General features: G+C 51.6%; 6 protein-coding genes across 6 annotated transcripts; 5 read left to right on the top strand and 1 right to left on the bottom strand.

Moving 5' to 3' along the window:
- The first annotated feature begins 1,754 nt into the window (after positions 1-1,754).
- On the top strand, positions 1,755-5,577 carry SMC5_1 (Structural maintenance of chromosomes protein 5). The gene is made up of 4 exons (XM_007809016.2): positions 1,755-3,845; positions 3,903-3,975; positions 4,030-4,765; positions 4,832-5,577. Exons 1-4 carry the CDS (start codon positions 1,869-1,871, stop codon positions 5,199-5,201), a joined length of 3,156 nt encoding a protein of 1,051 aa, XP_007807207.2. The 5' UTR covers positions 1,755-1,868; the 3' UTR covers positions 5,202-5,577.
- A 702-nt stretch (positions 5,578-6,279) lies between these two features.
- J3458_009375 (uncharacterized protein) lies at positions 6,280-6,711 on the top strand (the record flags this gene model as incomplete). Its single annotated transcript, XM_066119742.1, has 2 exons — positions 6,280-6,305; positions 6,384-6,711. 2 exons carry the CDS (start codon positions 6,280-6,282, stop codon positions 6,709-6,711), a joined length of 354 nt encoding a protein of 117 aa, XP_065975538.1.
- Positions 6,712-7,204: 493 nt separating this feature from the next.
- J3458_009374 (uncharacterized protein) lies at positions 7,205-11,773 on the bottom strand (the record flags this gene model as incomplete). Its single annotated transcript, XM_066119741.1, has 4 exons — positions 7,205-10,679; positions 10,745-11,012; positions 11,069-11,444; positions 11,525-11,773. 4 exons carry the CDS (start codon positions 11,771-11,773, stop codon positions 7,205-7,207), a joined length of 4,368 nt encoding a protein of 1,455 aa, XP_065975537.1.
- A 4,617-nt stretch (positions 11,774-16,390) lies between these two features.
- Positions 16,391-20,932, top strand: KOG1_1 (Target of rapamycin complex 1 subunit kog1; the record flags this gene model as incomplete). The annotated part of the gene is made up of 3 exons (XM_066119740.1): positions 16,391-16,807; positions 17,052-20,656; positions 20,716-20,932. Exons 1-3 carry the CDS (start codon positions 16,406-16,408, stop codon positions 20,930-20,932), a joined length of 4,224 nt encoding a protein of 1,407 aa, XP_065975536.1. The 5' UTR covers positions 16,391-16,405.
- A 1,754-nt stretch (positions 20,933-22,686) lies between these two features.
- J3458_009372 (uncharacterized protein) lies at positions 22,687-22,860 on the top strand (the record flags this gene model as incomplete). Its single annotated transcript, XM_066119739.1, has 1 exon — positions 22,687-22,860. The coding sequence occupies one exon, from the start codon at positions 22,687-22,689 to the stop codon at positions 22,858-22,860; it is 174 nt and encodes a 57-aa protein (XP_065975535.1).
- Positions 22,861-23,170: 310 nt separating this feature from the next.
- J3458_009371 (uncharacterized protein) lies at positions 23,171-23,545 on the top strand (the record flags this gene model as incomplete). Its single annotated transcript, XM_066119738.1, has 1 exon — positions 23,171-23,545. One exon carries the CDS (start codon positions 23,171-23,173, stop codon positions 23,543-23,545), a length of 375 nt encoding a protein of 124 aa, XP_065975534.1.
- Positions 23,546-26,546: the final 3,001 nt, after the last annotated feature.

The raw sequence follows: 26,546 nt of genomic DNA, 5'->3' as shown, positions 1-26,546 counted from the left end.
TTGGCAGAGGATTCTTCCATTTTGTTTGGGAATTGTCGGTGGTAAGCCCTGAGTTGAGTGAGGAATCCTTGAAGTGCACCCGGGGATCCGTCGTACGGTCCCGGCGCCCTGGGTCTGAGGATTTCTCCCAAGTCCTTTTTAATTGTGGCAGCAGCCGTGGCTTGTTCCTGTCGTTCTTCTTCCATCTGTTGAACCCGTTCGCGGAGGCGTATGATCTCAGCGAGCATCTCGTGAGCAGAGATGGTTGGTGGCCCCTCCCGAGTTTCGTTCGATCCAGATGCGGTAGTAGCCTCGCGTGGTGCCATGTTTGACAGTTATCAGATATTGCTCAGAGTGACGCAGTAGTAGTCTGAACAAGAGCTTTCAACGTGTAACGACTGTTGCACGGAAGGTCCAATAGGAGTCTTCGACGTGTAACGCTAGGTTCCCAAGGGATAAACTAGGTCGTAGTTTATGTTGGCAGAGCCACTAGGGCAGTCAATCTGAGCAGTTGGGTGTTACGTTGGTAATAGGTCGTAGACCGTAACCAAGTGATCAGAGTCAAAGAGTTGTAAGCGAAGCTTAGTCAATGTAATGATCTGTGTGTTGAAAGCTAAGGAGCTAGAGTCTATCTATGAAGCGAATTTGGGGGTCCCTATATACTACGGTGTTCACCCATTGTTCACTGAAGTCCTGGTGAACTATGGTTACATGCGTGCTACTGGTTCGTCTAGAGTTCACTGAACAGTCAGTGAACTCTTCCTCATTGGCGGCCCGTCCCGACCATTAATCCGTCACCCGCTGTGCCCTGAGCCACTGGGTGGCTCATGCAACCGGCCCATCCTGCGGCCTACGCTGCAGCCTGTGACTGGGTCGTAACACTAGCTCTTAATTAATAAAAGACTACGTTAATTAAAATACTAAGAAAAGGTAAGGTATATATAACTAAGCCTATAATTATAGTCTTAACGCTTAATTAAGCATTTAAATAAGAAAAAGAGAGCTTATAATAGCCTTAATAATAAGCTTAATTAAGAGGTGTATTAAAATAGATTACTTATTATAAGTATTAATTACGTACGTATAATTAAATAAGAGTAAACCCTTAACTATAAGTAAATAACCCTAATAATAAGCGCACGTATAAAAAGGGCGCATATAATTCTCTCTTTTATAGCTAGACATGGACTTGTATATATACATTATCGTTATAATTAGTGCCCTCTAAAGTGTGATAGTAATTCACGTGGGTGGCTTAAGCCACTTTCCCATTAACTAACTTAGTTCCGGAAGGGTGTCCAAGGAACCAATTAGAGGCCCAGAGACGACCTTATTTATCGTTGGAAGCTGCAGCCCAACGCTCTAAGTGGGAGTGTCAATGGTAGCTAAAGTGCTGCCTACTAACTACCTAGGTACCTGGGTAGGTAGGCGCTACAGGCAGGTACGGGAGGGGTCATCCACAAACTGTAGGCAGCTACGGAGCAACTGCGCCTGACCATCTTATCGGCGCAAACAGGGGTCCATCAGCCCCACTTTCTCCCCAAGCCTGCCAAAAAGTTGGTGGGGGTGAGCAACGCGTGCTCACGCGTCTCCAAAAGTCGATTTAATGAGTTTCCCGAATAGTGGCACTTCATCGCACATCCATACCGGGCCGAACTGCAAGAATCTCTTACCCTCGAGGCGCCATGCCGCGCCTTACGTCACGTCGCCGCAGGCGCTCTGATACAGAAGACGCAGAGGATAGCGGCGATGTCTGGAATGGCTTGGGGTCGCAAGCCTCCGATTCGTCCAAGCGGCGACGACTTGATTCCGAACCAGACACCGATGGGGATACTGGCCCATCGGCCCCGAGTGCAGGACTGTTGAATGGCTCATCGAACGGTGACATCATGCAGGATTTTCAACCTGGTGCCATTGTGCGTGTGTCGGTTCAAAATTTTGTCACCTACGAAAAGGCAGAGTTCTTTCCGGGACCACATCTAAACATGGTCATCGGCCCCAATGGCACTGGCAAGAGCTCGCTCGTTTGCGCTATTTGTCTTGGTCTGGGCTATAGCCCGAAACACTTGGGACGCGCTGGATCCGTCAAGGAGTTTGTCAAACACGGAAAGGATATAGCAACCATCGAGATCGAACTTCAGAAGAAGCCCAGGGACCGCAGCAACTACGTCATCAAAGTACAGATCCGTCGCGAACAAAATAGCCAGAAGTGGTGGTTAAACGGAAAAGAGACGAGCCACAAGAGAATACAGGAGCTGATGAAGTCGCTGAAGATCCAGGTTGACAATTTGTGCCAGTTTCTACCCCAGGACCGCGTCGTTGAATTCGCCGCTTGCACGCCCGTCGACCTTCTCCACGAGACTCTCCGTGCCGCAGCTCCGGAAGAAATGCTCTTGTGGCAGAGCCAGCTGCAAGAAATGCACAAGGAAAAGAAGGGGTTGGCCGACGCCGTCCACTCTGATGTCGATGCACTGAGAATCTTGGAGAATCGCCAGCAAGGTCTTCAAGCAGATGTGGATAGGATCCGCGAAAGAGAAGAAATCCAAGAAAAAGTCCAGAACCTGCAGTCAGCCTTAGTCTTCGCCAAGTACTCAGAGGCACGAGATAACCACGGCAAAGCTAGAGACCGGAAGAAGGAGGCAGAACGAGCTTTGCAGCGGCTAGAGTCCGAAAGCGGACCATCCCTTGAGGCTGTCAATATGAAACAAGAATATGCTCAGCAAATACGGGCTGTAATACCAGCCAAGGAGAAGGCCCTCAAAGATGCCGAGCATGCTGCACAGACTGCTGCCCGCGACATCCACGGCGCGGCAGAATTGGTCAAAGAAATGAACAACAGGCTGGAGGCTGAGCGGAAGGGGTTCGAATCGAAAAAAAAGGACCTGGCCGCTTCAAAGTCGAAAATCACAGCGTTCCAGGCGGACCTCAAGAACAGGCCAACCGACTTCAACGCTGCGGATTGGAACCAGAAAATTCGTGCCGAGGAACACAACATGAGAGAGATGGAAGTAGAGCAACGCCAGGTGTCAGCAGCCAGGGATGCAACCAAAGAACGGGCAAGGCCCATGAACGTCGACATTCGCAAAATCAAGACGGATATCGAGGCTTTTGATACGCAGCAAGGACAGCAAATGTCATTTATGCGCAAACACTTTCCCGAAGCATCAAATGGCTGGGAATGGATAAAGGAACACCAGAGTGAATTTGAGAAGGAGGTATTCGGGCCTCCAATGATCAGCTGTTCTGTCAAGGATGAGCGGTACGCGGACCAAATACAGGCTCTCCTCCAAATTGACGATCTACAATGCTTCACGGCGCAGACAAAAAATGACTACAAGAAGCTCACAGACCAGTTGTATCGAGTAATGAGTTTGTCGGTTGTGGTTCGAACCTGCTCAAACCCTCTATCTGCATTTAAAGCTCCTGTTGATCGCGCTGAAATGGCCAAGCTTGGATTGGATGGATTTGCCATTGACTACCTGGACGGACCGGGGCCCGTGTTGGCAATGCTTTGTTCGGAGAAGCGACTACACATGTCGGGCGTTGCTCTCAATGACCACGATGAGCAAGCCTACGACAGGCTCGTCAACAATGGCAAAATCAACCAATGGGCCGCTGGAAGACAAACATTCACGATCCGCCGTCGCAGAGAATACGGCCCCCAGGCCATGACGACGGTTACCAAGAACATTCAGAAAGGACGATTTTGGACGTCACAGCCGGTGGACATGCAAGAAAAGAGGGAATTGGAACGGCGACTGACGGAATTACAAGGCGAGAAAGGCGCACTCAAAGAAGAGCATGACGAACTGCAACAGAAACTCGACACCATTGAGGAGCAGAAGAAAGAGATTTCCGAGAAGATTGTGGGTGCTTGACACTGGTTATTGCCTCACAGAACTGCCAACTGACTCGTCACACAGGCCGCATTACGGAATGAGAAGAGCGCGTTGCAAAAGGAGTTCCAAAAGTGGCAGAGTTTACCCGTAAAGATAGGTATGCTACAAATGAATTACCCTGTTACAAATGAGAATCTAACAGCCTGAGAAGAATCGGAAGAGCGGCAAAAGGCCATGCATGAGGAAGCCATGAGAGACGCTAGAAAGAACATGCAGGAGATTCAGTATGAATGGGACAAGGCGGTCCTTGAACGCGCAAAGCTCGTTATAAAACACAAGAAGCTCACCGACAAGATTCGCGAAGCACACCTGGCTCTAATCGAGGCAAAAATCTGGCTTATCGAAGCGAACTCCGATGTTGAGGGTCTCAAGGAGCGCAATGCTAGTATCATGGCCCGGCTGGAAGAGGAGAGGCGGAACGTACAGGTAGCTACCGAGGAGACGAATCGCACCAAGGAAATTGGGCGCCGGCTGGGCGAAGATGTTAGGGAACTCCTCTCCAGGGATCAGGACAGACGCGACTTGTATTCCCAACTCGCCGAAGGCAAGTCACCTCATGAAGTCGAAATGGAGATTGCAGCCGAGGAAGCCAAGCTCGAGCTCATCCACGCCGCCAACCCGAATGTGATTCGGGAGTTTGAACGTCGCGCGGAGGAAATCACTCGACTGAGGCGCAAGATGGAGGGAGTCAACGAGAAGCTCGAGACATTGAACACGCAGCTTGCGCGGGTAATGAGCAAATGGGAGCCCAAGCTGGAAGAGCTTGTGTCCCAAATCAACGACGCCTTTGCGTACAACTTTGAGCAGATCAGCTGCGCGGGTGAAGTGCGCGTCCACAAAGAAGAAGACTTTTCGCAGTGGGCTCTCGACATCATGGTCAAGTTTCGGTAAGTAGCCACCCACGGCCCAGTCGACTGTTGGAAGCGAGACAGAGCACCTAACGGATTTGGCAGGGAAAACGAAGCGCTGCAACAACTGACAGCTCATCGCCAGTCCGGCGGCGAACGAGCCGTGTCGACGATTTTCTATCTCATGGCGCTCCAGTCTCTCGCGCAGTCGCCGTTTCGCGTGGTGGACGAGATCAACCAGGGCATGGATCCTCGCAACGAACGCATGGTTCACGAGCGAATGGTGGAGATTGCGTGCCGCGAACACACGAGCCAGTATTTCCTCATCACGCCCAAGCTGCTTACGGGGTTGCGGTACGACCCCAAGATGAGGGTGCTGTGCATTGCGAGCGGAGAGTACATGCCCAAGGAGGGGAGGAAGGTGGATTTTGCGAGATGTTTGAAGATTCAGAAGAGGCTGATGGCTGCTGGATGATTGTATTTGACTGCTATGGTGGGAAAGGGGTGGGGGAGGACACGGCGTTTGGGAAAGGGAAAAGACGATGGTATATGAATGATGAGAGGCGAAGGAGCATATTTAATCATCGTCTTAGCGACTTGGGGCGCGCATTGGCTTTTCAGGCTCCCATGACAAGTGTGTGAGGTGTATAATTGCCGTTTGGAATATACTGTTTGTCCTTTCCTTGCAACACTTGCCCAGCATTGATGGGTACGTTACGTTTACACGCGTGCACTTATACCATGACGGGCAGAAGTCGTCGCAGGTCGTCGCCCGATCCTAGTCAGTCTGGCTGGGGTTGATGTCACTCTCGACTTCTTTCCCATCTTTTCCATCTGTGTCTCTTCACCCCTACCCCCCAACACAGCGGCTCAGCAAACAAGATGTGCCATCATGCATGCCTTTATGCAGACGCCCCTCAGGCATTTTCAGCCGTCAACCCGTGTCTTGCTCCCCGGACGGAGTCCCTGCCGCCAGGCACTCGTCGGTAAAGGTGAGGCTGCAGAGAGCCGATTGGCTCACCAGACTCCAAGCGCGAGGCAGCGCCATCTACCGGGTGCGCCGGCTGTCGGGCGGTGCAGAAGCCAGTCTGATTCGTCAACGGGGAGCCCCGCGAAGCATCACGGCTACGTCTGTCAAAAGGGACGCGCCCGACGATGGGGGTAGCTATTGGCCGGTTGAGATGACTGCCTGCACGAGGGCGACATTGCAAGGGAGCGAGGCGTAATCTAGTTCACACGCACGATTCTTCATGTCTTCTGCCAGTTCTGTGTGTCGGCGTGCTCGCCGCCGCTGCTTTGCATCGTCGACTATATAACGATGTGCCCTTCTCTGTTCCACCGCGGCCATCGCTCACGAGGACAAGCTCAAAACATTCAATTCATGGAAACTACTCGATGCAAGCACAATTCACGCCCCCCTTTCACTAATCCAACCATTGAACCAAGCACCATGTCCCTGTCCCCCGAAGCCACCGTCGCCATCGTGGGCGTGTTAGTCAACGTCCCTCCCCTCATTCTCACCGTCTGGAAAGCATGGGAGCGGTACCGAAGCTATGCCGAACATAGGCTCGGCGTACAAGTGAGTTTCCAATTCATCACTTACCGCTCATACTACAGCACGACATCCACATGCATTACTAACGTGATGCAATGGCAGTCAGCACTTGACAAAGACGGGATTGAACCATCATGTACAAGGCCACATCAACGTCACCATGTTATGTGGAAAACAGACTCAAATTCATCATCTTGAGCAACTCATATCATCGTATACACAACAAAGCAAAATCCCGCAAAAGACTTGGGAAAAAGTCCTCAACCGCTCCACCGACGCATTAACGGTGATATCAAATTGCTCATCATCCTGGGCAAAGTCAATACCAATCCAACACTTTCACCTTAAATTTTACACGACAGACCCCTCCCTTTTTTTTGTCTTGTTGCCTCCCATCATAAGGAAGATACCCGGACAAAGTCGTACTTGAGTCCTTGATGTAAAGTTAAAGAGCAGGAAGAAAGAAAGAAAAAAAAAACTTCCAAAATGTCAAAAAATAGCTAGTACAGAAAAAAAAGGGTAGTGGAAAGGGAAGGAATTCTTGTCATCAATAGGATTTAGACATTGTCATTTTGCGAGCGTTATTAGGTGGAACCGTTCGTACTCACACCGAACCCCTGATAGAATAAATGTAACAAAATTCGACAAAAAACCAATAGCAAAAAAATAAAACAGAACGAGAATAGATGAGATCCCAAACTCCGGGTTGCTTCCGATCTTTCCTGCGTCAACTGCCAAGAATACTCGGGCTGCGCGAATGTACAACACATATGGATGCCAAAAAAACCATTTTGCTTTTTTGCGAGACTAACATGTAGCGACGGCCGGGTATATAGTCTTTGTCATGAATGCGTAGCGATATCCAGAAATCTCTGGCCATGAATGCCTTTATATTTTTTTTCGGGTAGCCAGGCTCTCCTCTTCTAATCCTTGTCACTGCCGGCATGCTGGTCTTCAGTGTCGAGTCTCTTTCTCCAATCGGCTAGACTCTCACTCAGACCACCGTCTGTTGAGCCCTCATTCGCCTTCTTGCCCACCGCAGGAGAGTCAAAGTCGAAATTGGTGCTCAACCGGTAGTTCTTGTTAGTAGCTTCCCAGTGGCTTCGCAGAGTCTCAAGCTCGCTGGCAAGGTTGTCGAGCGCCGCGCTGTTTCTAGCATCCAGACTGTTACCCTCATATGTGCTCTCATTTTCGGAACTCTCATTGCGAGTGTGTCCGTGGATTCCGCCATTCGTGCCTTCGATAGCTATGTTGGGAATTTGCCGACTGCGACGTCGATAGTTGTCAACCGAATGCTCGACCTGGTCAAGTAGGAGCGCCACCTTTTGCTCCGCGTCGTTAGTCCGCTGTTCAAGAAGAGCGTTTTCGGTTTGAAGTTGTTCTAGATCCTTTTTGTGCAGGTCAAGATCCCTGACAGCTTCATCGCGCTGCTTCTTGCTGTCGGCCAGCTCCTTCTTCATCATTTCAAGACTCTGCTCCAGCTTGGATCCAGAAGACTTCAGTTCCGTCTCGAGGGCCTCAACTCTCTGATGCAGTGCATCTCGCTCGGCTTGCCAGTCTGCCTGGGCTGACCCTGATCGCTGCCCATCACCCTCAGCTTCTTCAAGTCGACCTCGCAGCTCCTCCATTTGCAACTTGAGGCGTCCATTATCCGTCTTGTAGCGAGTCAGTTGGTCTTTGAGCTGCTTCAGCATCTTTTCCGTTCCCTTGACATAATGCACTGCCGATTGGTAGTCGCTCTCGAGTTGTTGGAGTTTGTCGCGGTACGCCATCTCCGACTCCTGTTGCTGAGATGCAAATTGTTGTCGGCTCTCTTCGTGGGCCGCTGTGGCATTGGCGAGTTGCATCTCCAAGTCTCGCACGCGGCTTTGATCGGGGGAGCTAGTTCGGGGACTGGCCAGGCTACGGCCGCGGACAGCACCACCCGTCGGACTAATCCCACGTTCTGCCAGGATGTCTTTCAGAGCATTGTGTTGCACAGTCATTGCGTTGGTCTCGAGCTGTTGAGCCGCCAGTTTGTTCTTCAAATCGGTGTGGCCGGCTTGAAGGCTCTGTGTTTCCCTCAAGGCAGACTGGAGCTGTCTTCTTATGGCCACACCCTCTCTGCTTGACTGCTCCTGGTACTGCTCCAGCCCTGCGATTCGCTCTTCGGCGCTACGCAGTTTATCCGCTGCCGTGTCAGCCTCCTGTTGATACTTCTTCACCAGTTCGTTTGCTGTAGCAAGTTGGTTCTGCAGTGCGACTAGACGCTCACTATCACCCTTGCTTCCGTTCGCCAAGTCCCTGGTTGTGATCTTGCCAAGGCCAGAGAGCAGTGCCTCCCGATGAGTTCGGGCCTCGTTTGAGTGTTTTTCGGCCAGCTCTTCCGCATCGCGTAGTCGTTGCGTTGACGCAACCAGTTCCGTTGTACGAGCTTCATGCTCCATTTTCAACTTATTGAGTTTGTCTTCTACTGACTCACGGGCCAGTCTCTCTTCTTCGAGCTTCTTCTCCAAGTGTGATCTGGCGTCTTGTGAGGCGGCGATGGCGCTTCTCAAAGTTTCAAATGTTGCGTTGTGGTCCTTTGATGAGCCGACGGCCTCGTTATATTTGGATTCGAGCTCGCCTCTTTCCACTTTCATCAGCTCCAAAGCTGCTACAGCCTCGGCACAGGCGACAGATTTCTCTCTGGCCTCCCGCTGTACAAGGTGTAGTTCCGCCTTCAGTCGCTCAACCTCTGTTGATGTCTGCTGCCTGTAGGTCTCCAGATCGGCCATACGCTTCTGGGCTGCAGAGGTGGTATCATCAGCTAGCTGGCGGGCATTTTTCTCTGCCGATAATTCAGTCCTGAGACTTTCCACTTGTTGTTTCAAGTCCTTGTGAAGGTGCAGTGCCGTCGCGAGTCTCTTGCCAATCTCACCAGATCGGTCCGCCGGCTCGTCTCGCTCCCCATCCAGCTGAGGCGTGCTCGACGAACTTCCTCCAGAATACGCGGCCAGTTTGGCTTTGGCGTAGACCGCTTCCTGAATGGCTGCGTCACGTTGCTTCTCCGCCTCAGCAATCTGCTTGGCGGCCACCACAGCTTGCTTATCCACTGCGCTCTGTACGTTTGCCAGTTCCGTTTTCATAGCCAACAGAGCTTCGATTAGCGGTCGGTCCTCGTCATCAAACGTTTCGGCGGCCTTGGCGTCAAGGGGAGCCATGGTGGCACTTGACACATATCCAGCTTTTCTCGCCAGCTCCAGCTCGGAAGCGTACCACGCGTTTCTGTTCCTCGACGAATCTAGTTCCTTAAGAAGAGCAACAGTCTGGGAGTTTCTGCCAGACGAACGTCGAGACAGAGGGTTACTCGTTTGTCTTGTGGGTGGCGGCGGCGATGACGGTCGAATAGCCCGACCTCCAGATTCGGCGGAACTATCCACGGAACCCTGCATGTGACGGTGACCCCTCTGATGGGTCTTGCCCGCATCGCTGGCTGGCGATTCCTGCTTGGATCCATTCCGTGTTTGTTGTGCAACGGACGATGCCTGAGTTGGTGTTCGTCGTCCATTGACAGCTGCTGCATCAACCTCGCTGGCGATAATTGCGGCCTGCGGCGGTCTTGTTGTCTGTGGAGAACCAGATGCTCCGGCACGATCTGCGGAAGCTCCTCGGGCACGCCCCACGGCGGAAGTCTCAACGGTAGGTTTGGCTGGCGTCGGTCCCTGAGGAGGCGGACCAGCAGGGGACGGCGTGACACCGGCTCTGGGAACTATAGACGGAGGAGTACTAGAAGTGGGAGCAGATGGAGCGCCTGAATTCTGTTGCTCTGGACCTCCGGGTGGTGGTGAGTGGTACCCGTTGGGAGGCTTGTTAGCAAGAGTCGTAGGTGTTGCGGTAGCGGCTGTGACGGGTGCATTGCCTTGTTTCCGCGAATCTTGGGCATTCGAGGCGGCGGGTAGCTGTCGAACGGCGGCATTCGGTACTTCACTCCCACTTGGCCTCCGCGTTCCTTGGGTTGCCCTCTGAGCACCTTGCTGACTATCGTTGGGATAACGAATCTTAGTCGTATCCAGAACATACATGATGCCCAAATCATTAATAGTAGTTGTCGCTGAGCTCGGTTCACCACCTAGGACAACAATAGATTTTCCCACATTTGTCATGCTGTGGCCTGATCGAGCCGATGGTGATGGCCCCATATTTTGGAAAGTATACCATCGTCGTGATGATATTCTAAAGGCCGCGAGATCGCCCAAATCGGTCCCTTCCTCGGTGCGACCACCAAAAACATACATGACATCGTCTACGAGTGCTGCAGCATGTCCCTCTCGAGGCGCAGGAATGTAGCCAATGCAGTCTAGCTGAGCCCATTTGTTAACAGCTGGGTCGTAGCACCACACGTCATTAAACCACTGGAAGCCATTCGTTCCACCAAATCTGTGTTACCCACGTAAGTACATTGCGGCTATTTTAAGAAGCGGAAGAAAGCGAGGTATACGTACAAGTACATCTTCTCGTTGAATGTGACCATAGAGTGGTTTGTACGGGCGGCCGGCGCCTTTGGAGAGGTATCGCCTGGAAGGAGAATCTCCCATCTGTTGTTCGGTGACTGCAATTGGTTGAGATCAAAGGCGGAAAGGTCGTTCATGAAGTAGCCTTCGACTTGACCGCCAAAGATGTAAATCTTGGAGCCTAGGATATTCAGTGAATGGCCATAGCGCCCAGACGGCCTAGGGCCAGCTGGGAGGGCGCGGGACCAGTGCCTCGTTGCTAAGTTGCCTGTTAGATCCTGCCTACTGTATTGACAAGTGTGCCAGTCTGCTTACAGGTATTCAGCAAATATAGAGTCTCATCCAAGGTATCGGACTCTTCAATCTTGGTATCACCACCATAAACAATGAATGCATTGCCGACGAGTAAGCTGGAGTGGCCGACTCTTGGGCCTGGGCCCTCAGCGGTAGTCGCTAGAGGATAACAGGCGAGGTTCCCTCCGGCCTCAATCAGCCACAAGTCGCCCTTCACAGTGGAGCTGTTGATCAGACCACCCATCATGTATATGTCGCCTTCTTTCGACGCGGTTGCGTTTACGGCAGCGCCATATCGGGGGAAAGGGCTCGGGTGGTTTGGGGTATACGCTAACCGCCTTTGCGACCATGGGTATAGAGAGGCATTGGGATTAGAGGCCGGTGGTCCGTTTCGAAGCTGTCGAGACAAACATGAGAGAAAATTGTTAGCGCCATTCCCGCTTACAAAAGATGCACGGAAATATGATATGTGCTCACGGGTAGATCTGATGATGGCTGAGTTTGCTCTAAACTCCCTCCCCGGCGAAGTTGTTCCGGGCTGCTAGTACCATTTTCGTCGACGGAATTCAAGCTTCCCGTGGGAGTAGCTCTTTGTGCGGCGGCATTCTTCTCGTCGCGGGCCAAGCGAGAACTGGCACTCTGAATGGACCCCTGTGAGCCAGAGTTGCCATCGCGACTCGATAATGCGCGGTCCTGGCTCTTCTTGGACTTGAATAAGAACGCCATGGTTAACCAGGGACCGGCTAACCGGTGAGGTTAGGGGATCGGCTCGAAACCGAATCGTGGTGAATGAATATTTTGGATCGGATAAAATGACCCGTTCAACGAGGGTTCCCGCCCGAAGGCTCCCTGAGAGTTGTTTAGGCGATGCGATGGCTGCGCCCGAACTGTTGACCGAGTGCTGCGACCTCGGGACGTGGGATGCTGGACGTTGGATTCGAGATGAAGGGAGTCTGGAGTCTGGCGACGGAGAATACGGGCGGGACTGCACGTCGGGAAACAGCAGCCAAGAATCGAAGGCGGCGGCAGCAACTCGACGCAAAGTTGCAGAGGGGAGCAAGGAAATTAGTGCGCTCGAGTCTGGAGAAGGCTGGGTAAAGCATCCAGGCCTGGTGGACTAGCTCTACGGAGTAGAAGTTGGGAGGTTGTCAACGGATTCAAGTCCAGCCGCCTTTTTTTTCGGGGGTGAGACTCCAGAGGGGCGTGTCAGGGGAGGCTACATGGGCAAATGGAGTCAGAGGTCAACTGGTGCTCGAGTCCACGGCCAGCGAAAAAAAAGGGGGGGGTGCCTCCTTGGCTCTCGAGTCGACCAAGATCAGGATATTACATACGAAGCCCGAAGATAGCGATTATAACGAAGGGAATGAAGAGATAAACAGAGGGCGAGTTGTTTTGCCTTGAGAATGCGGCGGGCCAGGTGAAAGGGCCAACCGGTGAGTAAGGCAACATTTGAAAGGAGTGCGCTACTTGGGGGGATTGGTGATGTCAAGTCCACCAGTTGACGTCTGTGGCCAGGCAGAAGCCAGGACCAGGCGCCAGGAGCTAGAATAGGAGACGAAGCTTTCAACGTGGGAAGCACCAACTTGCACTTGTAATAGTGCTTGCACCCGCACGATGCACCTGATGTACTATTCGGTCCCCCAAAAGCACGCCAGAACTTGAGCCAGGTCTGGGCTGGGAGTCGAGCCAACGAAAACTCCAGAGAGGTTGGTGGTGATTTCGGACTACGGCTATGAGGAATCAACAATAATCAACAATTAACCCTGGCACTACGTCGCCCACTCTCCGCTCTCCGCATTCCCAGCGGCAAACCATGTCATTTAAAGCAGGAACGCGATGGCTCAACTCTCCTTACTAGCCGACCCAAACCACCAGCCAGCCTGCAGCATTCAAGCCCATTTCAAGCTCCTGACCTGGGAATCTTGATCGAGCCATGTATGTATGTGTTTACTGTTATGTAGTAGTATTTGTATGAGCGCTCGAGGGCTGGGGAAGAACAGGGACGACGGAGCAGCCACATAAAAAACGGGGCAAATGGGGCAGATGAAGTCTTGGCCAGGGCGGGTCTAGCGCTGGACAGTGCGTCAGAAGCTGCACAGCACGACCAGCAAATTCATGGAGCCCAAGTACCCCTCAAATGTTATTGGAGTAGCGCCGTGTCCGCACTTGCAGGCACTGACACCTGGTCCAGCGAACATTTGAGCCCCAAGCACCCTGTTCATCCAAGCATTCCGACCTCCCCTCCCGCCAATGACAGTGCTTGTTTCTTGTCGTCTTAACTGGTATACTCCGTTAAACTCTCCGTACAACCTACAACTAACTACCTACCTAGGTAGTAATAGTTTGTACCCCGAGTTGACTCTGTTGTTAGTTTAAGCTCACGAATACTTACTACAATCAAGAAACCGTTGGCCTTTTGAGTACGGTGCAGTAACAGCTGGCGCTGTGTGGACAAGATTGTAATGGCCAAGTCAGGTACCAGTTGGCGACCACAGTACGGAGTAATGGCTCTCGATTGCTTCAATGTCCGGCCCGCCTTCGACCGGAATGGATGTGCGTGAGATGAATGTGTGTAACACGAGTCTTGCTTGACACCAAGTTCCTGTCTGATACCGATTGGCCCGCATTCATCCCGAGACCAGACATTCCCGTCTGTTGTCAAGTTCTCTCGCAACATCGGCCAGGAGATGGAGAGCCAACATGAATGCTCGGTGTGAAAGTCAGGGGGAATAAGGGGCTGCCCGGGGTTTGGGCGCGTCCACTTCCACCTGCGCAAGTTCTCAGGTGCACTTTAATCCTTTTTTTTTTCCGGCCCAAGGTGAAAATCATCGCTGCACTTCAAAAGTAGGAAATGCAAGGCACCGCCTCCTGCACCTCTTTTGGAAAAGAGGAGCATGTCTCCGATATTAGCTCGCATGCGTTCCTTTGTGCCCTTTGATGCGCGGCAACGTCGTGCGAAAGCGCAGGCTTGACGGGACTTGGCTGGCAATGTTGGAGCTTGGCATGCTTGTTTTCATGGCATTGATTGGCTTCCATTGATCCCGACATTTGCGGCTGATGCACACAGAGAGGACTACTTTAAGTAGGAAGAGGAAAGAGAACAATGCTGCATCATATCACAGCCGCAAGCCTCCTTAGACGTCCTCGGTTCCCCCCGTCCTGGAGTTGCACCTTAAAAGGCTTTGCAAAACGCGCCCTGTCCCTGGCTGGGCTCGGACGAACTGGGTTGATCTTCTTTGTTCTGGTTGCTAAATTAAGCCCTAGACTGACACCAAAGTTCTTGGCCAGCCCGCATTTGTTAGGCGCAAGAGCGGCACTAGATGTAAAAAATGAATAGTGCTGCTTTGATAATAAAACCTGCGCTCGTAACTCTGTTACAATCCAAAGCAACTCGAATGCCGGTCCCCTCTAGCATAAGTCAAGCCATTGTGGTCGATGGCCCCTTGCTCATGGACGTGGAGCTAAAATTATCCTGCTTGGCAGGGTTGTCACACGGCATTGACGGATAGATTGGCATTGCGTCGCAATCAACCGGCTGTTGCCTTCCAAAGGCAATGTACCAAATACTAGTCTACTGATTATGATTACCTTTTGTTCAGTGATTATGCGCATTGCGAACCGTTACGGTCGATAGGTGGTGGTCGAGCATCCCGCCAAAAAGCAGCAGCCAGAGCCATCGACGGCGGCATCACCACCGCTTCACTAAAAGCTCGTCCGAGCGACACAGCCGGCTGACAGCGACTTGGCGTCGATGTGAAGATCAATGGTAGAGCACCACGTTACCCGTCAGCGACTAAGTGGCTAGCCCACTTAGTTGCCAACGGGTAGTCCAAGATGTCAACGGACCATCAGTCATAAGCAGGCGGCATGTGGGTCTCCCGCTCCCAGCACTCCTCTTGTCTCGAAGATCGATATCGTGAAACAGCAAAACCCCTAGGTGATGTGAATTCGGGTTGGGCCCAGAGAACAGTACTGTTGGAGTAGCGGTTGACTATGCCGCCCCCTAAGACCGTTGGGAGGTTGGTGTACCTCGTAATCCGTTTCAAAACACGGAGCTCTGTGCTCAGATTTTCAGCTGCGATTCAGGCAAGCAGGTCGTCATTACATTTTGCGCTAGGACGGGATGGGATGACATTGATGTGTTGTGGGTTTGGGGCCGGTGTACGGAAAAAGAACGACAATCTGCAAAAACAGGCGACAAGATGAGCTTATATATAGAGTTTGTGGAATTTGATCTAAACGTGTAACCGAGAAATTGGGCCGAGAGACGGATATAAGTTCTCGATATAACTTAACGCCCGCAGAAATCGACGTTGAGCCGGTCACGTGGCAACTGGCTTTTGGAGAATTTCAAAACGCCACCAAGACCAAAGCTCTTCATGTTTGGTCCCATACTGAGGACCTGGGTACTTGAGTATCGCGTTTCAAATATCTTCTAGGTTTAGTTGTTGTGAGCTGTGGTACTCCGCAGCTAATTAGCGTCTTGAAATCCGGGGAAAAGGGTCTTGGCTAGGCTTGTGCATCATTGATATATATTGGCCAGCAAGGGCCGTCTGCTTCGTAGACAGCATCGATTGCGAAATAGCCTAGACAAGAGAAAGCGTATTATCCAAGGGTCGTTTCATTACATGGCGTTGGCATGTATCGGTTTGATCGTGTTGTGCCCTCTTGGGTTGGGCGCACGGCGATGCCGTCTAAACATCGCCCGATTGATGCCGTTGCATGAGTTGCCAACTAAGCTCTTCGAGGATGCTCAAATATCGATCGACGAAATTTCTGCCATGGCGAAGGCGAAGGCGACAAGACTTTGTGTTCCTGAGCTGTTTAGTGCAAGGACGACTCGATGGGTTCCCAAACCTCAAAACATTGAACGCAGGACACGACTCACTGCGATGCGGCCTATACGACGGGCCGGCTACAGGTTTAATTTAGTCTTCCGCCAGCCACTCCACACTCCGTACTTGATGTGGATTGGTGACGAATACGGTACTGATGAATGAATGGAATTGACCGCAACCCAACAGTCAGTGGCAGCACTCCGTAAATTGTTGTCTGGGCCCAGCGCAGCAACCACAACGCTGCCAGTCCTGCCTGGCACTTGCCTGGTCAATGTCCTGATTTGAGACCCACTCCGAACCGAGAGCTGGCTGCACCCACTCGCACGCGCGCACTCCAAGCCGCCTGCCCATCGCCACATGCTCCCGCAGCTCCGTTGCCATCCCCAGTCCGTCTCCGCTGAACAACCAAGCTCCTCCATATCTCCATCTTCATCTGACGTTTGAGCAACCCGCGTCTCAGAGCGTCGTCGCCCGCGCGACAAGACGAACATCCTTGCTTGCCCATGGAAGCTTTGCGACCATGACGTTGCGATCCGACTTGAACGGGTCGTTGCCATCTGCCCCAACCACCAATGGCATCGGTCATGGCAATGGCAATGGAGAGACGTCCACTTCCAGATTCCGCGGTCAAGGTGACAGCAGCCCCGACCGCGACGACCTCTCCAATGGCACCGGAGACAACATACGCCCCTCCAGCGCACCTGGTAGAAAGAATGGCGTTGTATTTGTCGAGTCTGGAGATGAACTGGGAGAGCGGCCAGAGAAACATCGCGTGAAGCCGCCTTTACTACGATCCAAGAGCGACTTTGCACCGCGTCCTGTCGAAGAGTCCGATACCGAAGAGGAGATTAGTGAGTGGGGGGCTCGACATGGCTTCGAGGATCATTATCAGTCTGAGCACATCATCTCACAATTAGCAAGTGTATGTTTTGTCCATCCCACCCTCCTCGAGGGCTGTTGCTCTACCTCTGTTGGCGCTTCTTGAGTTGCGCGAATGGGACACGTGCCGTTCATGGCGTTTGTTGTGATACCATACCCTCGTGTAAATAAATGATCAGCAGTGGTCTCGGATATATGGGCAAAAATTATACCGTCCGAGATCTTGTTTTGCAAGCCAAGAATATGCAAAGAGATGCTTTATGCGCTTGCTAATCATGCCGTCCCAGAACTGGTACATGTATTTTACCGATAAACGCCACGAGACCACTGGCAAGCCGAAGCGTCTAGAATATGAGTTGCAAGACTGGAGGCAACGAGACAGACTTAAGACTGTATCTGCTGCCCTTGCGGTGTGCTTGAATATCGGAGTCGAGCCCCCGGATCAGCTCAAGACGAACCCCGGAGCAAAACTCGAGGCCTGGACTGATCCCACAGTTCCTCCTATCCAGAAGGCCCTTGAGAACATAGGGAAGGCTTTACAGACTCAGTATGAGACGCTGGCTATCCGTGCTCGCTATAAACAGTACCTGGATCCGTCCGTTGAGGAAACCAAGAAGTTTTGCGTGTCTTTAAGACGAAATGCCAAGGATGAGCGGGTGTTGCTGCACTACAACGGTCATGGCGTGCCCAAACCCACTGCATCCGGTGAGATTTGGGTGTTTAACAAGACATATACACAGTACATTCCCGTCTCTCTGTACGATTTACAGCAATGGCTACAGGCTCCGACCATCTTTGTTTGGGATTGCTCCGAGGCTGGAAACATCCTGAACAATTATCACCGCTTTGTTGAAAAACATGAAGAGGAAGAAGAGGAAGCAGCGGATAGGGACCCTCACTATGAAAAGACCAGCTTTCGGCCTTATATTCACCTTGCTGCTTGTGCAGTCAAAGAAAACCTCCCCACCAACCCGCAGTTGCCGGCAGATCTATTCACGGCATGCTTGACAACGCCCATCGAAATGGCGCTATGGTTTTTTGTGCTTCAAAATCCCCTCAAGACCAATCTTACTCCGGAACGCGCGAAGCAACTACCTGGGCGTCTTCAAGAGAGACGGACACCCCTTGGCGAGCTCAACTGGATCTTCACAGCTATTACGGACAGCATTGCGTGGACAACGCTGCCTCGAGATCTGTTCCGCAAGTTTTTCCGTCAAGACTTGATGGTGGCTGCGCTGTTCAGGAACTTTCTCCTGGCTCAGAGGGTCATGACTGTTTATGGCTGTCATCCACAATCGTACCCAGCCCTGCCTGATACGCATCAACACCCCTTGTGGGAGACATGGGATTTAGCCGTTGACATGGCGCTGGCGCAGTTGCCCATGCTTGAAAGAAAGGAGAGCGAAGGCATCGAATACGAGTACCAGAATTCCACCTTTTTTACGGAACAATTAACAGCCTTCGACGTGTATTTAACAAGAGGCGACGCGATGGCACAGAAACCCCCTGATCAATTGCCAGTAGTCTTGCAGGTTTTGCTCAGTCAGCAACACAGAGTACGAGCTCTCATTTTACTTGGTAGATTCTTGGATCTCGGCCCTTGGTCGGTTCAGCTGGCACTTAGCATAGGAATCTTCCCCTATGTTCTAAAGCTGTTACAGTCAGCTGCTGCAGAGCTGAAACCCGTCATGGTTTTTATTTGGGCGAGACTGATTGCTGTGGACATATCTTGCCAACAGGACCTTATTAAGGACAGTGGATACAGCTATTTTGCCCAGATTTTGAAGCCATCTGAAGGGCTTCCCGTGGTAGACAGCGACGAGCATAAGGCCATGTGCGCCTTTATTCTTGCAATGCTCTGCAAAGATTACAAGAATGGCCAGATGGTTTGCAATCAGACGGACATCATGTCTTACTGCCTGGCTCATCTGCAAAATGAAAACAACCCTCTCCTTCGACAATGGGCATGCCTCTGCATAAGCCAGCTATGGCAAGACCTTCCAGAGGCAAAGTGGAGAGGAATTAGAGAAAATGCCTATGTCAAGCTGGCGTATCTTATGCGGGACCCTTGCTGTGAAGTCCGCGCTGCTATGATTCATGCAATGACTACTTTCTTGGGAATTCCCGATCTGACGGATGAGGTGGCTCGTATTGAAGAGTCTATTGCCTGGACTATTCTAGAAATGGGCACGGATGGCAGCCCCATGGTTCGCAAGGAGTTTATCAACTTCTTGTCTCACTTCATGATTCGATTCGAGAGCAAGTTCCTGGTTGCAGCTTATGAGCAGCTTCAAGAAGAGAAGGAATATTTGATCTTCCCGCCGCAGGACGACGGCCAAGACCACAAGATGGGACTGCACTATGCAAGACCACAGAATCGAAACAAAGACGGGACAATCAAACCCATGGCCCATGGCCTCTCACACAATACCGTGTATATGGCGTGCTGGAAACATGCACTCATTCTTAGCGTGGACCCGCACCCAGAGGTCCAACGAGAGGCGACCATTATCGTCGACTACATACACAATGCTTTGATCAACTCAACCGTAGGCGAGGCAGCGCAGCTTTTGATGCGAGAGATTCAGACACGAGCAAGGCAAACAGCTATTTTGAGAAATGCGGCACAGGCTGTTCAGAAATCCCACATGGTGGGTGGGCAGGCAACGCAGCCCCTCCCTTCTCCGGGTATTTTGCGCAGGACCGCGAGCCTGCTCTTTCAGTCGTTCAAAGGAGGCGAGGAGAGATCACGGCCAAGTACACCAGCAAGCCCGGTACCTCCTCGCTCACCATCATCCAAGATCGCACCAGATCAAATGACAGCCCCCCCCGAACAAAGTGACCTGAGCTCAGCAACGTATAATGTGGCGCGGGAGCCAATGAGCGGGGCATATGAGGAAAGGGACTTTTCGCGGGCCCCTAGCATGCCGCTGAAGAGCAGATTCCTTGAATGGTCCATTGAATATTTCCGCGAACCACAGATGAAACCTAGCGAGGCAGATGAACCTGGTAGCACCGAGTACAATGAGCGTCTTTGGAGACGAGCTCGCAACGAGAACATGCTGAGAGAGACACAGCCGCTGAAACAAATGGCTGGTACCCATAAATGGAACAACCAGCTGGGAATTGTGAATAACGGCGCTCAGCCAGCCAAGATGACATTTCATCAATATGAGGACCACTTGGCTGTGTCGGATGATGGAAACACTGTTTATGTGTGGGACTGGAGCAAGCAAGGTCGTCTGAGCCGGTTCTCAAACGGCAATCCCCAAGGATCCAATATCAGCGACATGAAGTTCATCAACGAGGATGACCAAGCCTTTTTGTTGACGGGTTCTTCAGATGGCGTGATTCGCGTATATCGCAACTACGACTCTGACAAGGAGATTGAACTGGCAACCTCTTGGCGAGCATTAACACATATGGTCCCTAGCAACGTGAACTCTGGCATGGTGTTTGACTGGCAGCAGGTAACGGGCCGGATCCTCGTCGCTGGAGACGTGAGAGTTATTCGCGTGTGGTACGCGGCGCACGAAACCTGCGTCATGGACATACCCGCGCGATCAGGATCATGCGTCACCTCATTGACGTCGGATCAAATGACCGGAAACATTTTTGTTGCTGGTTTTGGGGACGGCGCTGTCCGGGTGTTCGACACGAGACTGCGGCCTCAGGACTCCATGGTGCGCAAGTGGAAGGATGAATCAGACAGACAGTGGATCAAGAGCGTTCACATGCAACGAGGCGGACAGCGCGAACTCGTCAGTGCTAGCCGCAACGGCAAAGTGAAGTTGTGGGATATCCGGATGGATAGGCCGTTGCATTCGTTCCAGACGACAAGAGATACCTTGCGGACGGCGAGTACACATGAACATCTGCCCGTCTTTGCAGTGTAAGTCCTCACCAGCTTGGCCAACTTGCGAAGATTGCCTACTAACATCCGGGGTACAGTGGCACTTCTCAACACGCCGTCAAGGTATTCAACCTCGACGGCAACGAACTCTCTCGCCTCGAACCATACTCCAGCTTCCTTCAACAAAATCGGGGAGTACCCATTGCAGCTACTGCCTTCCACCCACACCGACCAATCCTTGGCTGTGCCGCGCGCGGCGATCACCACATAAACCTGTTTACATGCGAAAAAACGGAGGCCTTGCATTTTGGTTAGAAGCCGTCATCTTCTCCGAAAAAGTACTCACTCCGGTCCAATTCACTATGATATACCCCATCCGTTTGTCTTTAATTATCCTATCACGACAAGCCTTAGTTTTACTTTTTTTGGTTTAAAGCATGGTTTTGCCAAGGTGGTCTGACTTGCCCTTGATTTCAGAAGGTTAGATGACCGAGCACTGAATTAGTATGTTGAGGGCGCGCCTTGTTTTTTTCCTTTTTTTTTTTTTAACTTGCTGCGCCAGGGAGTTGATAGACGTGCAATCTGCCCCTTGCGGGTGGACGAAGTCGTAAATAATTGAAATTTTTTCTCATCTCGCACTGTCTGACAGTGTCCTCTGAGGCCTTGGATTGTCTTTGCCGTTAACGGACCTTGGTCCCGTAGTCAGTATGTTTGGCTCTCGTTGCCATCAAGTACGCGTTGTATTGTCGATACGTACAGTATTTATCGTGCGTTTGTCTTATGCCTAGAATAAGCTGAATGCAGTTTTTTGCTACAGGGATGGATACCCTGGTTGTCTAGCAACAACCCAAGACCTGCGCACTTACGTATGAGACTGAAGATCTATTCTCTATCTCATTGATATCCATAAATGCGGGTTTCTGAATAAATAGTTGGGTTCAGTACTCCGTATCTCATCAATGAACATTCCTTGAGTCACCCAAGGACATATAACACATGTACAGCAGTCAGCATATGTACTTGCATGTGCCGTGTACATTTTCCGAGGGTCACATCATGGTTCGAAGAAGTCCACAGAAGGCGATTGTGGAGCTCACCGAAGAGGCTAGCGGCACCAGACTCCATCGAGTCTGGTGCAGTCATGACGGGGTGGCACCTGGCGGGATGTCCCGCCAAGGAGGGGTGACACCTTGACTTTTTCTAAACGTCGGATAGAAACGTTGAGTTTAATCATAAATCACTGCTGCCACCGATGCAGCTCGCCCCAAGCTGCTGCAATTGCCTCGACCGCACGCGAACCCCATTTTCCCTGTACGTGACAGAGTCCGTTGATCTCTTATTTCTTGGTCCCTGTAGATCCCCCCGAAGAGTCCAAGGCTGCTGCTGTTGTTGTCGACGGCGAGATGGGCGAGGGCGAAGCCGGACCCTCCAAGAAGGTCCTCAAAAAGGCCTGAGCAAAAGCCAAGAAGGAGGCGGAAAGGGCTCGTCGCGCGGCAGAGCACCATGCCAAGTAGGCTGCTGCCAAGGCCGCGGCTGGTAATGCTGAGGATTCGGCCACGGACAACTACGGCGCTGTTATGCCGCAGGCAAATATGGACGCTGAGAGGGTCAATCTGAAGAACGTGGGAGATGAGCACATTGACAAGCCGATCAAATCTAGGGGATGGGTTTAGAACGCGAGAATGCAGGGTGCAAAGGATGGAGTTTGTTGAGCTGCGCGAGACAAACTGGGCTATCCAGGGTGTTGTGGCTGCTAACCCTGAGGGGAAACCTTTTCCACGCGAATGGTGAATTGGATCGGAGGTCTGACGCTCGAGAATTTTGTCCTGGCGGAGGAAACCATCAAGAGCCCCTCGAGCCGATGAGAGTGTTGCGCGTTTCCAACTACGAGCTGCGCATCACCAGGTGCTCCCGCATTGCGCCTGGTCCCGAGGTTCCTGGCACGGAGCTCGTGGTTGCAGGTCAGGCCGTGACGAACTTTGATGACGAGGATGCGGCGCTGATGTCTCTGTTGAAGAGGCCGGGAAGGCAGTTGAGGCCACGCCTATGACAGCGTGGCGAGTGCCATCATGGCGACGCATCTAGACAACCCTGCTATTCATAAGCGTCCTCCCGTTCAGCAGGCCATTTCTGATGTGCGCGTAGCCACGCGCAAGTTGTTTGCTCAGTATATCGGCCCCCAAGGTTTCAGCCAGATCGAACCTCTCTGTCTTAATGGTGCCGCCTTCGAGGGGCGGCTCTAATGTCTTTGGGTTGAAGTATTTCGAGAAGCAGACCTATCCCACATAGTCTCCTCAGTTCTACAAGTATTTTGAGATTGTCGGTGGGAGAAAGCGCGTCTACTGTACTGGATCTGTCTTCAGGGCTGAGAATTCCAACACTCTTAGATATGACCGAGGTTTGTCTACCCCCGGGCCCATTCTTACCACCCGCTGTTGATGGTGGAATGTATTACTAGAAGTGCTATCTGACATCTTTTTCTTGTCTGTATTATTTTATTTTACTAGTCTCGGTTCGGAATGGAAATCGAGGACTTGTGTCGAGGTGTGTAAGATGCTGGAGAAGGTGTGTCTCTACGTCTTTCGGGGCCTCGCAACCCACTGCGCCGACCAGATCGCGTTGATTCGAACCGTCTACCCTTCAGAAGAATTCCTCTTACCCGAGCCCGGGGAGGAGTTTCGACTCACTCTTGCCGAGGGGCGGGCTCTTCTTCGTCAAGGCGCTGAAGAGTACCGCAATGTTTCTGACGGACATGTCAACGTTTCAAGAGAGGGCTGTGGGTGCTTTGGTCCGCCAAAAGTACAAGACCGACGTTACGTTCTCGACAAGTTCCCCGAGGGCGCACGACCATTCTATGCTATCGAAGATCGAGAGAACCCCAAGTTTACGAACGCTTTTGACTTCTCCATGCGCGGTCGGGAGACCTGATCTGTCCGCCTGGCGGATGTGCTGGAGGCTCGAATCGGCAAGAAAGGCATGTATTCCAGCAGCTCTGGTATCAAGGAGTTACGTGGACGTTTTCAGAAGTGCCGATGTGCCTCCCCACGGTGGTGGTGACATCGGTCTTGACCGTGTCTTCGCTTGCTATCCGAACTTGCCTAGCGTGCATTTGGCTAGCCAGTATCCTCGTATTCCCAAGAGACTGATGCCGTAAGCGGCGTAATGACAGTGAGCTGGAAGTAAGATAGGTGCAAAATAGACAAGGATGTCACGGATCATGAGTGTGTCATGGCTATTCACGGCTTGGTTAAAAGATACAAGGTATTAAACGTCTCTTTGGACAAGGAACGGCATGGAAACAAATGAAATGAAATAACAATCAAATACTTGAGACTCTGTATTGTGATTTCCATAAGCTCATGTGTTGTCTAGCGAATACGGGACAACGGATTGAATAGGAGGAGTGAGAGATCGATCTCTGACGAGCCTGCCCCATGATCCGTGTCTCAGGTGGCAGACGTGGAGGTGCTGGCACAGGGCATCAATGGGCTTGTAGCCACCAAAGGTGGTCAAGAGATCTCGGTGTCAAAGGCAGCAATACGGAAGCCATGTGGGCGTTGAGGGCAAGGCACGGGATATCGTGTCCTACAAGCCCAGTTCCGCTGGTCACATCGTGTTTGGCGCCTTTGAAGCGGGCGGATAGAGAAGGCAAGAGATGGATATTAGGCAGATAATTCCGCAAACAACGGAATCAACTACTTCCAGGCGCAGACTACAAGCCAACATATGAAGCTAGGATCGTGTGGTGAGACAAGCCTCGGGTTTAATTCCACTTCTGAACAAGGCCTTTGAGAGTGGAGCTGCAAGGCTTCTCGATCCCGTTGTACTAGTCCGTATGTACTCCGGACAATAGAGCGATCGACAGGACAGGCCCTAGGTCCTCGATTAGAGAGACAAGGCCAACTCGAAAAAAGTCCTTGGCATTTTGACAGTTGACAGCTGACAGACAGGGTCTTGAGCTAGGGCATGCGTTCTAGACAGGCTAGCGGCTGAGACAGGATCGATATCGATTGCACGATCTACGTCAATTATGGACTAGGGCGAGCCTGCCCTGAAGTCGCATCGGTCGTCAGTGACTTAGTTGAGTGGCGTTGTGAGGTTGACATCCCGCAGGTAAGACGAAACAAACCAACCAACCAACCAACCACATCCCAGCCCCCAAAGGATTAAGAATTTGGTTTGCACCTATTATGTTCGGGTAGACCGAAACCAAAGCCTGCCGAATATTAAACCCAGGTAGTCGTAATGCGCGCGTCTTGCTGGTACCTAGCATTAGGCACACGTGCTATTCCATTACTGTTGGCTGGCAACATCGGGCAACTTGCAGGACTTGGAAGCATCGCCGCTAGTATGGTCCTGGAGGTTACGAGGGAGCCTTACTCTTGGGTTATGGAGTGAAACACAAGACGGAGCTGTCATACCCAGTGTCGTACAAGATTTGAGCGACTATTGACGCTGTCAGTCATCCGAGGAGATAATTTGGGAGCTTAGCAACAGGGCCCTCACCACCATCTTCTGCCCAAGAGTATATTGTATCACTCATGCGGCTTCGACAAGTATTCCCTTTATTGCACTGGCGCATGTTGTGTTGTGAGTGATGTTGACCTCCGTACCAAATCACCGGAGGAGCCGCAACTGCATTATTCCCCATCCCTTTGAGTGTGTTAAGGTCCAAGTGAGGTACTGGGTCCACTTTTCTGCGATACCTAACAGGTACTTCTTCGGTAATCATATCTGCCACGATAGGAAGATGTAGCTCTTTATAAACTTAAATATTACTAGTACTTACACTATCACATTACTTCTTAGTGAGACTTTATACCGTTTAACACGGTTTTTCTCATTGGCCAGAACCCCTACCCGGTACGAAAAATGGACCTTAACACATTCAAAGGGATATAATCACCGTTCCCTTTTCTGCCAAGGACAACCAAAAATGGAAGTCGAGAGCTTCCCAAGGTGCAGTATAGTGGGCCGTGCTATTCGTGCTACCAACCCTAACTATTCGTGCTAATGCCCCACCTTAATTTTAGGCCTACACCCTGACCTACCACGCCCCGCCATATAATTTCACATACATTGCCCTGGCAATAAGGGAGTTATCACGAAATACAATTTAAGACGCAACGACAACGAAGACTCATAATACGGTCGCGGGCGCGGTCAGGAAACGCTGCAAATCGCACACATACTCGATCAACAGGTAGACAAGCCACGGAGCAAGCAGCAGTATCAGGGTCGCCGGAAATTAAGGAAATTATCCCTTAAACACAGCTGGAAGAGCCGCAGCTTCGATGGATGACCCCTTGGGAGCCCGGGCAGCGCCCACGGCGGCAGCGGAATAATTGACGGCCCGTGAATGTGTACACATTCATCAAAAACACCGGAAATCGCGTTTTCATGCCCTGCCGGTGCTCGCCTGAGCTCGTGTTATTAAAAAAATGATAGGTTTAAATTAAATTACCGATTGAATTTTTGAAAAGCGGGCACGACCATGTGGGTGTATGTGAAAATGTGTGGTGGGGTGTGGGCAGTTAGCCACTAGGCCAAATCGAGCGGTAGTAGCACGAATAGCTAGGGTTGGTAGCACGAATAGCACGACCCAGTATAGTAGATGTACAATGGTTACTATTGCCTTGGGTGGAGTGAGTAGTTAGTCTCGGTTTGGCGACGCAGATTGTTGGCAGTTAGTCACCAGCCGGCAGGATTGTGGCAGAGGATCCACCAGGACTAACGGCATTCGAGGCGAGAACTTGTGTGCAAAAGTCTGCTGGTTGCGAAATGCTCTGTAGCTGTGTTGTTCATGGTTAGGCGGTATGGTGGAGATTGGAGGGCCAGGCTCGTCGTGGTTGGTGGCTTGAGAGAGTTGGCTGGGCTCCTAACGTGGACTCTAGATTCAGAATTGGTGAAACGAAGAAATGCGACGGCG

This window comes from Metarhizium acridum (genome assembly GCF_019434415.1).
Source record: "Metarhizium acridum strain ARSEF 324 chromosome Unknown scaffold_141, whole genome shotgun sequence".
NCBI lineage: Eukaryota > Fungi > Ascomycota > Sordariomycetes > Hypocreales > Clavicipitaceae > Metarhizium > Metarhizium acridum.
The sequence above is the reverse complement of the archived record's forward strand: the minus strand, read 5'-3'. Positions and strand labels throughout refer to the sequence as shown.